Below are 12,042 nucleotides of genomic sequence, written 5' to 3' on the forward strand. Positions count from 1 at the left end.
TGTAAAGTTTTAATACGGTTTATATTTTGTAAGCTCTCAACGATTTTCTCACGTTCTAGGGTCGAATTTTCTACCTAATTTTAAATTTTTGATAAAAAATAAAATGTAAAGCCGTAGTATTTTTAAAATAACGCGCAAGTTCCTTTTTAAAATACTTTCCCGAAGTAATTTTGGTGAAAAAAGTAAGATAAGAATTTTTTAAAATAATTGATGTTTTATAATGATGTCTTCAAAAGTGAAAATTTTAATATCTGTTACTTCAGGCAGTTCATTTTCAAACCTTATCTTTTACTTTTTCCAGTCTTTGTCTACAATGACAGATTTTATTAATTTTCAGATGAACTTTTATATTTCGACATGGTTAGGTGCGTAGTGTTCAAAATGGCACTATGGCATTTTTAAACTGTTGCCCTTTATTTCTTATAAAACCGGAGTAACAACCATCTAAAGTGTTATGCCAATGACGGAATTTTTAGGGAAAGATGAATATGCTTCGCTTGGGGGTATAGTGATTGGTATACTCTGATCTCATTAACAGAACAGGACAATTGCGTCTTTATTGATCCAGCTAATAATCGCCTTGCTCCGTTGGCTCGTAACAGAATATTTCCAAATGATTGAAACTTAACGTAAAATATAACGATCTTAGTTTTATAACTCGATATAATATTATAAAATCTTTATTTTATATTTCTATCGTGGAATTGATATCGCAATGGCTTATCGGGAACGTTCAGGATCCTGGTTTGAAGTCCCACGTCCTCGCCTTCGTACGTCAAACGGTACCGTTGCAAAATCTACAGAAACCAATAACGTAGTTTAGTTACGATTTTATCTAACGCGAGATTGGAGTGAATTTTGTCCTGGCATCTATGCCTTTGACAACTAGAAGGAGGGAGAGAGGGATGGAGTGGAAACCCCCATTCCTATGACGATGCCTCTGCATCTCCACCTATGGAACGGCACCGAAGTCCTCCCAGCATCCCCGCGTATAAGTAGGGTCGTACAGTACTTAATCGTAAAGTACGCACCCTCGGTCTTAAAAATAGAAGCAAGTTCTCATAGAAATACAATAGCACTACGTGGCAGCACTCAAAAATCACCTACCGAAGGGTAGGGGCGTGCGCGAGTTACACTGCACTCTAAGAAAGGGAAGGGTTAAAAACGTGTTAAAAGGTTGTAATTAAAAAAAAAAAAAAACACTTTTATTACACCATAAAAACGCCGAAAAGAGAGTTTTATTACCTTGAGTTTTTCCGGCCATTTAAGGAATAGATTCAGTGTAAAATAACACTTTTAAAGCACCGTTTGAAATTAAACATGAAAAATTATAATACTTCGGGTTTCTTAAATAATGTCTTTCATTTTAATTAATGTTTTATTATTAAAGTCAATCAAAACAGTAAAAAGAAATATTGAAAAACTTAATTGTTAAACATTTTTTAAAGATGATATTCATGAAAGAAAATATTTTTTAACTCTCCGAGTGACGTATGTCACGGAGAGGTTTTAATTTCTACGTATCTGTCTGTCTGTCTGTCTGTGTGTGTGTCAGTCTGTTGTTATTGACTTACACCCCAGGGGACTGCGTTCGCAGTTTTCAAATCGGAGCAAACCTTTTCCCAAATTCCGGACCGGAAATTTGGAAAATTGTATTCCACTTACAATGCCTATTACTCCATTGTCTGTCTAACACCCCTATCATCCGGTCTATACTTACTGGCTTCTAAATACAACCATCATTCGGTCTTTTGTCCATCCCACATGGACACCAGGCTGTACTTACTGGCTTCTAAACACCACCATCATCTGGTCTTTTGTCCTCCCCACATGGACACCAGTCTGTACGTACTTGCTTCTACATCACCATCATCCGGGCTTTTGTCCATCCCACATAGACACCAGTCTGTAATTACTGGCTTCTAAACACCACCATCATCTGGTCTTTTGTCCTCCCCACATGGACACCAGTCTGTCCGTACTGGCTTCTAAACACTACCATCATCCGGTCTTTTGTCCCCCCCACATGGACACCAGTCTGTAATTACTGGCTTCTAAACACCACCATCATCCGGTCTTTCCCCCCCCCCCCACATGGACAGCAGTCTGTACGTACTGGCTTCTATCTCCATAATCATGGTTAAGGTTAAGACATACGCGGCGATCGGCTAGGGTTACGAGAAACGTTTAGCCTCCCAATGGCGGGGCTTCCACCAAAGGTTCATGCAATTGCGCTCTTCTTACCTACAGCTAAGATTCGAAACCTTTATATACTACCTATTTGAGTAAGGCGAAGCAACAGGCTTAAAATGCAGCTTTATATGCTTCATTTCAAACGTCAATATTAGTCAAGTCTCTCAAGAATGATTTAAAACGATGTAACGCTCAATAAGGCGAATAACTAACAAAGAAAATGCTTAGTACTAATTATTTTTATTTTTCCCTCTCCGTGTGACGTAGTCCAGGAGAGGTTCTGTAACGGCCGTGTCTGTGTGTCTGTCTGTCTGTGTGTCTGTCTGTCTGTCTGTCTGTCTGTCTGTCTGTTGTTACACCCACGTGACCGCGTTCGCAGTTTGCGTATCGGAGCAAACGTGTTCGCCATTTCCGAACTGACTGTGAAAGTCACGGAAATGGCTCCTCTACTTGAGTTCTCACACCACCATCTTCTGGTCTTTGTCCATCCCACACGGACACCAGTCTGTTCTTACTGGCTTCTAATCACCACCATCTTCTGTTCTTTGTCAATCCCACATTGACACCAGTCTGCACTTACACTGGCTTCTAACACCACCATCCACTGGTCTTCCGTCTATTCCACGTAGACACCAATCTGTATCATTGGCTTCTACTCCATTATCATCGTTTGGTTTTAGGATATACGCGGCGATCAGCTAGGGTTACGAGAAACGTCTAGCCTCCCTAAGGTGGGATCGCCACCAAAGGTTTTCGCAATTGCGCTTTTTCCTTACTATTATAATGGAAACGAATCGTATATATACCCCAAATTTGAATAAAGCCGGCAAGAGGGGTACCCTTCACTTTAAACGTCAATATTAGCAAAGTTTGAGAAGATAATAGGTATAACTTTATTTTAAACGATTTAACTATTATTAATGTTAATTATTGAAGATTAAAATAATTAAAAATAATTATATTTATTTAAATATTAAAGATAAACCTCTCGTGCAAAGAGAGAGATTATCATTGCCTCCTATATCTACCAAGGCCCGTGCATGCGATATATTTCCTTCATTGCCTCCTATATCTATCAAGGCCCGTGCATTGTATATATATTTCATTCATTGCCTCCTATATCTATCAAGGCCCGTGCATTGTGATATATTTCATTCATTGCCTCCTATATCTATCAAGGCACCGACCGCGAGGTGTCGGCGTCCCTCCTTGGGGACTCTCTAGGGGTGACTACCAGCCGGGGCTGCCCTCAGGGTGGAGTGCTCTCCCCCCTGTTGTGGTGCCTGGTGGTGGACGAACTCTTGGAGAGACTCGGGGGTGCTGGGGGCTGTAGCTGCTTCGGGTATGCGGACGATGTAGCAATAGTCTTTACCGGGAAGTTCCCGGATACTGTCACCACACTTATGAGATCTGCTCTCTCTAGCGTGGAGCAATGGTGTCAGGCGGTTAACCTTTCCGTTAATCCTGATAAAACTGTCCTTGTTCCGTTTACGAGGAAGAATACTAAGGATCTGTTCAATGATATCTCCTTCTTTGGCCAGGTCCTGACAAAGTCCTCCGAGGTAAAATACCTGGGGGTGACCTTTGACTGCAGACTCACATGGAAGCCGCATCTTGATCGGTGTATCAAGAAGGCCATGATGCTTTTCTGGAGGACCAGGAGCTCAGTCGGCCAGACTTGGGGCCTCAACCCCAAGGCTGTACACTGGCTCTATACTGGGATCATCAGACCCATACTATCTTACGGGGCACTTGTCTGGTGGACAAGGGTCCGGCTGAAGACGGTGCAGGCTGCCCTGCGCAAGCTTCAAAGGCTTGCCTGCATTGGTGTTACAGGGGCCATGAGATCGACCCCAACTGCTTCCCTGGAGGTGCTTCTTGACATGCTACCTCTTCATCTTTTCATTGAGGAGGAGGCTGTCATGGGGGCCTACAGGCTCCACATTAATGGCTGTTGGGTTCCAAGACTTTGGGATTACAGCCATACGAAGCTCTTTCGGGAGTACGCTGCACTTGAGCCGTCGTTAACGATGTGCTCTGACAAAACCGTTACCAGCTTTGATTTCACTAAGCCATTCAGCATCCACTTTCCCAGTCGGGCCGAGTGCACTAACCTGCTGCCTCTTGGCACTGGGGGTGAAACTATTTGGTTCACCGATGGTTCCAAGACTGATTCCGGCGCTGGCGCCGGCTATTACTGCCAAACTACAAGGGTCGGTTTTTCTGCGTGCCTGGGCACCTTTGCTAGTGTGTTCCAAGCGGAAATTGCCGCGATCTGTTATTGCGCAGACTACTGCATTAACAAAGGGTATAACGGACGGACTGTGAGGATCTATTCTGACAGTCAGGCCGCCCTGAATGCGCTGGACCAGTGTCAGATTACCTCTCAACTGGTGCGTAGCTGCCTTGATCTGCTAGCGCAACTGGCGTCCTGCAACAGGGTTCTGTTGTACTGGGTGCCAGGGCATAGCGGTTATTATGGCAATGAGCAAGCCGATAGATTTGCGAAAAGGGGCGCGGAGGCCAAGCTCTTGGGGCCGGAGCCGGCCGTCCCCATCCCCTACGGGCATGTCAAACGGAGCCTGCATGACAGGATGACTGTCATACAAAACCAGCTCTGGCATGACATGGATGGCCAGAGACAGACAAAACAGTTAGTCAATGGTCCCTGCAGGTCTCGTGCTAGAGACCTAATTTCGCTCAGCAGATGGGATATTAGGCTGGCCACCGGTCTTCTGACCGGACACTGTCGGCTAAATAGGCACCTCCATCTGATGGGTCTTGCTGACGACCCCCTCTGCAGGTCGTGCCAGGAGAAGGAAGAAACATCCGCTCACGTACTTTGCGAGTGCGACTTCTTCGCCTCGCTTAGACTAGAACATTTTGATTCACACACTGTGGAGCCCTCGCGGGTCTCCTCTTTTACGGTGGAGCGAATTCTTCGCTACGCTGCGGCTACGGGCCTATTCAAGGCCTGATTTTGAGGTTGCACAATATGCCTTTGGCATCGGTGCTAGGGCGTGAGCCCCGCCTCATCAACAATAATAATAATCTATCAAGGCCCGTGCATTGCGATATATTTTTCAAAACAACAACAAAAATGGGAAACCCCAACTCAGAAACATAATAACGTTTTCATTGGATACTTAAGTTTATATAATCTTCTTGACACGGAGAGGTAATATTTTGGTTTTCCCAACTTGTAGTGTTTAAGATAATCTTATTTCTTAAATCAAAATTAATACGAAAAGGGTTAAAAAGCAGTCTATGTGATTGTCTTTGTGTGTCCGTCCGTTGTTACACTAGTGCGCCGCGTTAGTAGTTCGCCTTGTGTTCACGTGTAAAGAAATCCTACAGAACCTTAATATTCCTTTTTCCATAATATTAAGTGAATATGTGGAAATATTTTTCGTAATTACGATGCCTTTTGTAGTTTTGTAACTTGAAAGCTCTGTTTCATTTAGATATTCCAAGGATAGTTTTTAATATTATTATTTGAAATGGCTGTTTATATACTACTTAACATATACTACATCTGTATAGAATAATCCTTGCTTTGGTGATTGCAAGAAGAAAGCTAAGGCCTAGACTCTGTCGGTTTAATGAAGTTTTATCCGTAATAGGCTTAGTGAACCAAAGAATAAATAATTGAGGCCTTAGGTGAAGTAATCTATGGGTTCTGATTTTCGTGTCTGTAATGAAGAGACATTATCGGTTCAGAGTGAGCCGAAAGTTAAATACACGTTTAAATAATAAGGTTTAGATTTTATAATAGGAGAAGGCATCATTGTGGTAGCTAGATCAGAGAAAGGGCTATTCGTAATCGTGTTGTAGCTTCGGAGATTCACTCTCGTTATGGTGCGCATTGACTTTTATTGCGTGTAACCACAAGTCAGCTTTGGTGTTATTTAATGTTAACACTCATGTTGGCTAACTAAGAATATCGTTGAGGTGAATCGAGACAATGTGTTTATACTGTTAACCAGTTGTGAATGTAGTTATGAGAATACAGGGTTAACAGTTGAGGCGTAGACAATTGGGCCTTTTCAAACACATAAAGGTTATATCTATCCTAAAGTTATACACTTAATTTCCTGTTTTTTTTCCCCCATTGACTGATTTTCCATGTGTCCAAGACATATCTTTATTGGATGTAAAATCTCGTCTGCTTTACAGTATATTCGCTATGCTTAGAATACTGTATTAAAAATTCGTAAATTTTTCCTTCAATGAAAGAGAAATAATTCTATGGCTAGGTTAATAAGTTTGTAGTAGTAGTTATCCTCTTGACTCGGAGAGGTAATATTTTGGTTTTTCCAACTTGTCCTTCAAATAAAATTAACAAAGAAATTGGTAATCAGGGGGTATTGTACCTTAATTAAACGCTACTAAACGTGTTAGGCGACACCATGAAACGCGTTAGGCAACACTCTGAAACGTGTTAGGTGAGACTCTTAAAAGTGTTATGCAACACTCTTAAAAAATGAGACTAGGTTATCTAATGGCGTCACAGTTGGCCAACATGTGGGGCACTTGCTTTTGTGACATGTTTTATCATTATTATGAGAAAAATTAGAGTACAAAATGGATTTTTTTTGGTAAATATTGTAGAGTAAATTAGGTTAAAAGCGTTTCTGATGTTCGAAAAACTCATAGTGTAAAAAATATTATTGTTTAACAAAAATATATTATGGCCTCAAAACCAATTTAATACCCCATGCATTTGTACAAATTGAAAATTTTCTGCCTTTTTCAGAAGTTTAAGTCGTTAAAAATGATCGACTTTGCGTGCAATTACAAACTAGATTTTAAGTCGATCAAGTGGCGAACTTTATATGCAGTTTCACACTGCATACGAGAACTACCCTCGCTTTAAGGGGTTTAGTGCAGCATGTAAGAACTTTCCACTTAAGTTCTCTCAAGGTGGAGCCTTGCTATGAATATAGCACTTATTGCTAATAATACGGCGGAATGGCGATTTATCCAAAATTAATTATACAGTAAAACCATACGATTATTCAATATTTGAATTAAGCCCCATGATTGGTCAGAATGTAGCTATCCGCAGTATTTTCTCCGCCATCGATTTAGCTTTTCAGTCTAGGAAAAATACTACTATCCTACTAAAAAAATCTTCCATTCTTAAAGGTGTTAGTGACACTATTAAAGGTGTTATGCGACACTCTTAAAGGTGTTATGCGACACTGTTAAAGGTGTTATTTAAACTCGGAAAGGTGCTATGTCGCACACGTTAAGAAATTGCACAACACTCATATGAGAGTAAAAATTAACTTTCAGTGCGATATAAGAGTTAAAAAGGTGTTAAGATACACCTCTGTTGCGCAATTTTTAATCTTATCTTTGACATCAATTGCTCAAATAAGTGTTATTTAGTCCTTTCAGGGGTGTAAATGAACACCTGTAATGGTGTCAAATTTGGACCCATATAAACTACTTTTTAAGGTGCTAAAGTACATTCCATTTTCTTAGAGTGTGGGAGAGGTACGGTGCCGCAGATCGCCCGTCATCATTTCCAATCCATCTTGCCTCTTTATTCCCTGGTATCAACTGTATATGCGGGGGGGGGAACTTTTTTACCACTGAAACCTTTTCATGATAAGCAATTTTGTAGCTAGGGTAACGATTGTTCATTTTGTTGGACACAAATTTGTGTTAAAATCAGTTCAAGGGAGGTATGGCCTTTTCCTTTAAACCCTGATTATTAGTTGAAAGTATGACCTACCCTGAGTACTACAGTGTACAGTTCTTGTTCGGCTATTCTCCTTCCTATGCAAGAGCGGACCCCGAACCCAAAAGGCAGAAAGGCGAAAGGATTCATCTTTTCCTCATCATTCTTCTTTAACCATCGTTCCGGTAAAAATTGGTTGGCGTTCTTAAAGTTGCATTCCAATCTGCCAGCCGTCAACATGTGCAGGAAGATCTTAGACTAAATAAAAAAGATAGTTTCGTCGGGTTTCCAATAAACCACAGTGACCACACGCCACTTGAAATCAAGGTCAATGCTCGCCTAACGCCTATCTAACTAAGAGCGAATTCCATTGGATTTGTTCTCTAAGAAAAATTGCGTATTCCTTTCTATAGTTCTAGATCAGGTCGCCCACGGAAATGAAACTTCTTTTATTTCTATAGCCATCTTTAATAATTAAAATTACGTATTTAGATTTAATTTTTGTTAATGAAATTTAGAAAAGGCACATCTTGAATAGTTACTTGTTAATTTAAAAGTATTCCGAAACGTAATTTCGCTGTAATTTTTAAGTTATACGATGGGAGTGGACCAAAAAAACCCCATGCTTTTTTATGGGACGCTAAGCCTAAAATCTGTGACTTTTTCATTTAACATTACGGAATGGTGTCAGGTAATATCTTCAAGGGCCTACCGGCCTTTAGAATTTCGGATCTTGGCAGAGTAATTAAATGGAATAAGCCCTTAGTGTTTGTCACTATGGACTATAACTAACATGTTTAGGTATTTGGTATCCCTGAATGACCATATCTTCATCGACGGTTCGGACCATTCCGGAGGTGACGGGTAGCAGCCTCATGCTCTCTTTTAAACAGGCCTTGGTGTATCGCATATTGTTCAGCGTTTCTTGAGTTACGGGCGAGTCCAATCTCGGTAACAAACTGATGATTTCCTGGTGAGCTTTTTCCTGAATCTCTGGATGTTTGGCCATGAAGAACAGGAAGAACGCCGTCGAGTTTGACGTCTGAAATTAATTTCGAAAAGAGAGTTTAACTTCTTTGGCATTCCTGTCATTATCATGAAAAGACACTATTGGAAATATTTTTTAATCTCTAGTGACGGTTAAAGGAACCAAGTTTCTATTTGCCAATAATTGTTACCCACATTTTTAAGCAAGAACAGTTGCATGGTTACAAAAAAGTTATATTTACCTAAAAAAACAGTTTTCAAAGTGTCGACAAGAAACGACGCAGCTTAAGTTAAGCTAGATTAGGGCCAGGAAGTGTTTTACTGACCGTGTCAATTCCGGCCAAGAACATATCCCTGATCATGACTGAAATCATACTGGGCGGTGTCTTCTTCAATATTAAATTCTCCAACAAAGTCAGCTGACCCTCCTCGTCGTTCACTTTGCTTTGCAGTATATGTTCGGCTTGTTTCAGATATTTCAAGGCCACGCTAATTTCAAGATCAAAGGCATAATCTTATGCGCAATGTTAATGATACCCACTACCCCGTTTAATTGAGTCTTAATGAGACTTGCTCTTTAACCTTACCTGGCGGAAAACTTAATGTTTTCTTCAAATTCCTTAACAAGAACAGTTGCATGGTTACCAAAAATAAATTATATTTGTACCTAAGCAAACCAGTTTTCAGAGTGTCGACCGAAAACGACGCAGCTTAAGTCAAGCTAGATTCGGGCAAGGAAGTGTTTTACTGACCGTGTTAATTCCCGCCAAGAACATATTTCTGATCATGACTGAAATCAAACTGGTTGGTAACTTCTTCAATATTATAGTCTCCAAAAAAGCCAGCTGACCCTCCTCGTTATTCACTTTGCTTTGCAGTCTCTGTTCGGCTTGTTTCAGATATTTCAAGGCAACGCTAATTTCATGAGCAAAGGCTTAGGAATAATCTTATGGGCAGTGTTATTGCTACCCAGTACCTCGTTAAATTGAGTCTAAATGACTTGCTCTTTAACCTTACCTGTTGAAAAACTTAATGTTTTCTTCAAATTCCTTGAATTTCTTCGTCGGGTAAATTCTCCAGAGAGGAAGGCTCTTGAATTCCAAAATGTACATTTGGTTGAAAACGTCAACGACCGATTCAATCAACTTGGTCGCTTCCGAATCCTTGTTGATGTCGTTGCGCAGACACCCCAGATGCGTGTCCAACGCCACGACACCAACCGCTACCATCATAAACAAACAAAATTTTACACCCTTTAAGTCTTTTTTATGGAGAACGAAATGATCAGATACAAATATTTTAATCGATTTAGGCTTTATCTTTTATGGAGAACTACCTTAGCTACCGGGTTTTTTTTCGGAACTTACATTCGAGGGCCCATTTATTGAGTTCCATCATGAGTGCATCAACTTCTTTATTGTCTTTCCTCAAGTACTGTATTCTGTCGGTCAATTCTTTGGCCACGCTGTCCATAGAGGACAAGTACGTAAAGACCGTTCTGGGTTTCATCATGTGAGGCTGCACCTTCGAGCGGATCTCGTACCATTCTTCACCGTTTCTAAAATCCCAAAATTTATCATGTTTACGTTTACTAATGCGTTTTAGATGGCGTAACATATTCCCGATATTTGGCGAGTGCCGAATGTTGGCGAGCAGATAGAGAATGCTGTTATTCTCAGTATACTGGGAAAGCTACGAGAAACATAGAGATGCGTTCAGATATAATGTTTCCACCCGCTAGATACGTAAAAGGTTATCTCATCTCCACTACTGACTCGGGACTCGCCGAATAGAGAATATATGTTTGAGGGAAGGTGAATCAACTTCGCGTAAGTCTTACGTGTTTATTAGCCCCTTGTGTGGGAGTTCTTTCTCGAGATTGTTGGCGACTTTGCTCAATGAGGCGAGCAGGGGTCGTTCGGGGAGTTTGCCTTCATGTTGGACGACTTTCTGAATGTCATTGACGTCGTAGATCCAGATGAATTTATTGAAAGTCGTGAAGTCAATGCGAATCAGCGGTCCATACTCGTGGTACAATTGCTGGGCCGTATCCCCGAATCGATTCAAGTCGTAACTGCCTTAAAAACAATACTATACGTAACTGAATCTGAGGTGATCGAATAATGACGCTCAGAGATCACGGGAGACACGGCTCAGATCGCTAACTGAGTCGATATCATGAAGAGCTAATATTTATTATATCTTACTAATATACGGGAGAAATTTCCATAGTGATCCTATGATGGGCAATGACTTGGGTCCTGGAATTTGACTGCTTGCTTTCGCTTGTAGGTACTCGAGATGATTGGAAGGCGCTGAGGGTTGGTTCAATGTCGAGGTCACCGAACGTCTAGCGCTTGTTAACAGCGTTCTCTGTAGAAGGTGACTGCTTATAACAGCGCTTCGAACCCGGTCCATGGCAACGAAATTAGCTATAATACAAACATTTGTTTGCCATAAAGTGAAGTAGGTCATAGATTCGAAGTAAACCGAGGCCTGGTCAGGCGCAGTCAAAAGCTTAGTACAATCTAAATAGGTTTGAGTTGAACTGCAAAATTAACCGGGGGTAGTCAATACTCGCTTGTCGTTCTCGAACTAGCTCGAGCTAGTGGCGTCGCTAGGCCTTTTTGAGGGGCTATAGCCCACCAAATTTCAAAATTGGCCCCCTCAAAATGATCCGCAAACTTTACCGAAAATTGCTCGTAGCACCCTAAAATTCTGTAGCAATATATAACAAGTCGGGAAAGCCAAAATATTACCTCTCCGAGTGGAGATGACTATCACTACCCTTTAAACAACCTAAATATATGCATCTATCGCTTTTTTTAATTCTTTGCAAGTGCAGGAATTCAATTTTAAAATAGTCAATTGTTCAAGCCTTTTCAATATCTCTCAATTGCTGTGGAAACTCTACTCTCTCGCTATACCTCACCGTATTCTTAGTCTACCAGTATGATTTGTAACATTTGTCCATATCAAAGCTGAATCATACCTCGCCACACAAAAAGCAAATGTCCCCAAAACATGGAAGCCACAACCCAATCACACATAAGCTAGGCTCGTACTTGTTCATCGCCTTCGATTATTTCACTAATATTAGCATTATCATTTTGTACATTATTGGGTTCCTCATTAATAGATATGCCTACGCTTACGGTACTTTCAATAGAGCT

General features: G+C 40.8%; 1 protein-coding gene across 1 annotated transcript; it reads right to left on the reverse strand.

The window, feature by feature from the left end:
• Positions 1-680: 680 nt before the first annotated feature.
• Positions 681-11,344, reverse strand: LOC149712047 (putative cytochrome P450 301a1, mitochondrial). The gene is made up of 10 exons (XM_089860785.1): positions 11,077-11,344; positions 10,710-10,947; positions 10,237-10,427; positions 9,887-10,091; positions 9,592-9,784; positions 9,457-9,488; positions 9,196-9,358; positions 8,676-8,924; positions 7,937-8,140; positions 681-797 (listed from the first exon to the last, which is right to left on the reverse strand). The coding sequence occupies exons 1-10, from the start codon at positions 11,342-11,344 to the stop codon at positions 681-683; spliced, it is 1,860 nt and encodes a 619-aa protein (XP_089716911.1).
• Between the last annotated feature and the right edge of the window lie 698 nt (positions 11,345-12,042).

The sequence above is a fragment of the Phalangium opilio genome, unplaced genomic scaffold (assembly GCF_054372755.1).
Source record: "Phalangium opilio isolate 3A_F unplaced genomic scaffold, DU_Popi_V2 ptg000011l_1, whole genome shotgun sequence".
NCBI classification, from domain to species: domain Eukaryota; kingdom Metazoa; phylum Arthropoda; class Arachnida; order Opiliones; family Phalangiidae; genus Phalangium; species Phalangium opilio.

Coding starts and splice junctions, on each gene's coding strand:
- LOC149712047 (XM_089860785.1), bottom strand. CDS start 11,344: ATGACCTACTTCACTTTATGGCAAACAAATGTTTGTATTATAGCTAAT. Junction 9,359..9,456: donor AACATTAAGTTTTCCGCCAG/GTAAGGTTAAAG, acceptor TCTTGAAATTAG/CGTGGCCTTGAAATATCTGA. Junction 8,141..8,675: donor GATACCAAATACCTAAACAT/GTTAGTTATAGT, acceptor TTTTTTATTTAG/TCTAAGATCTTCCTGCACAT.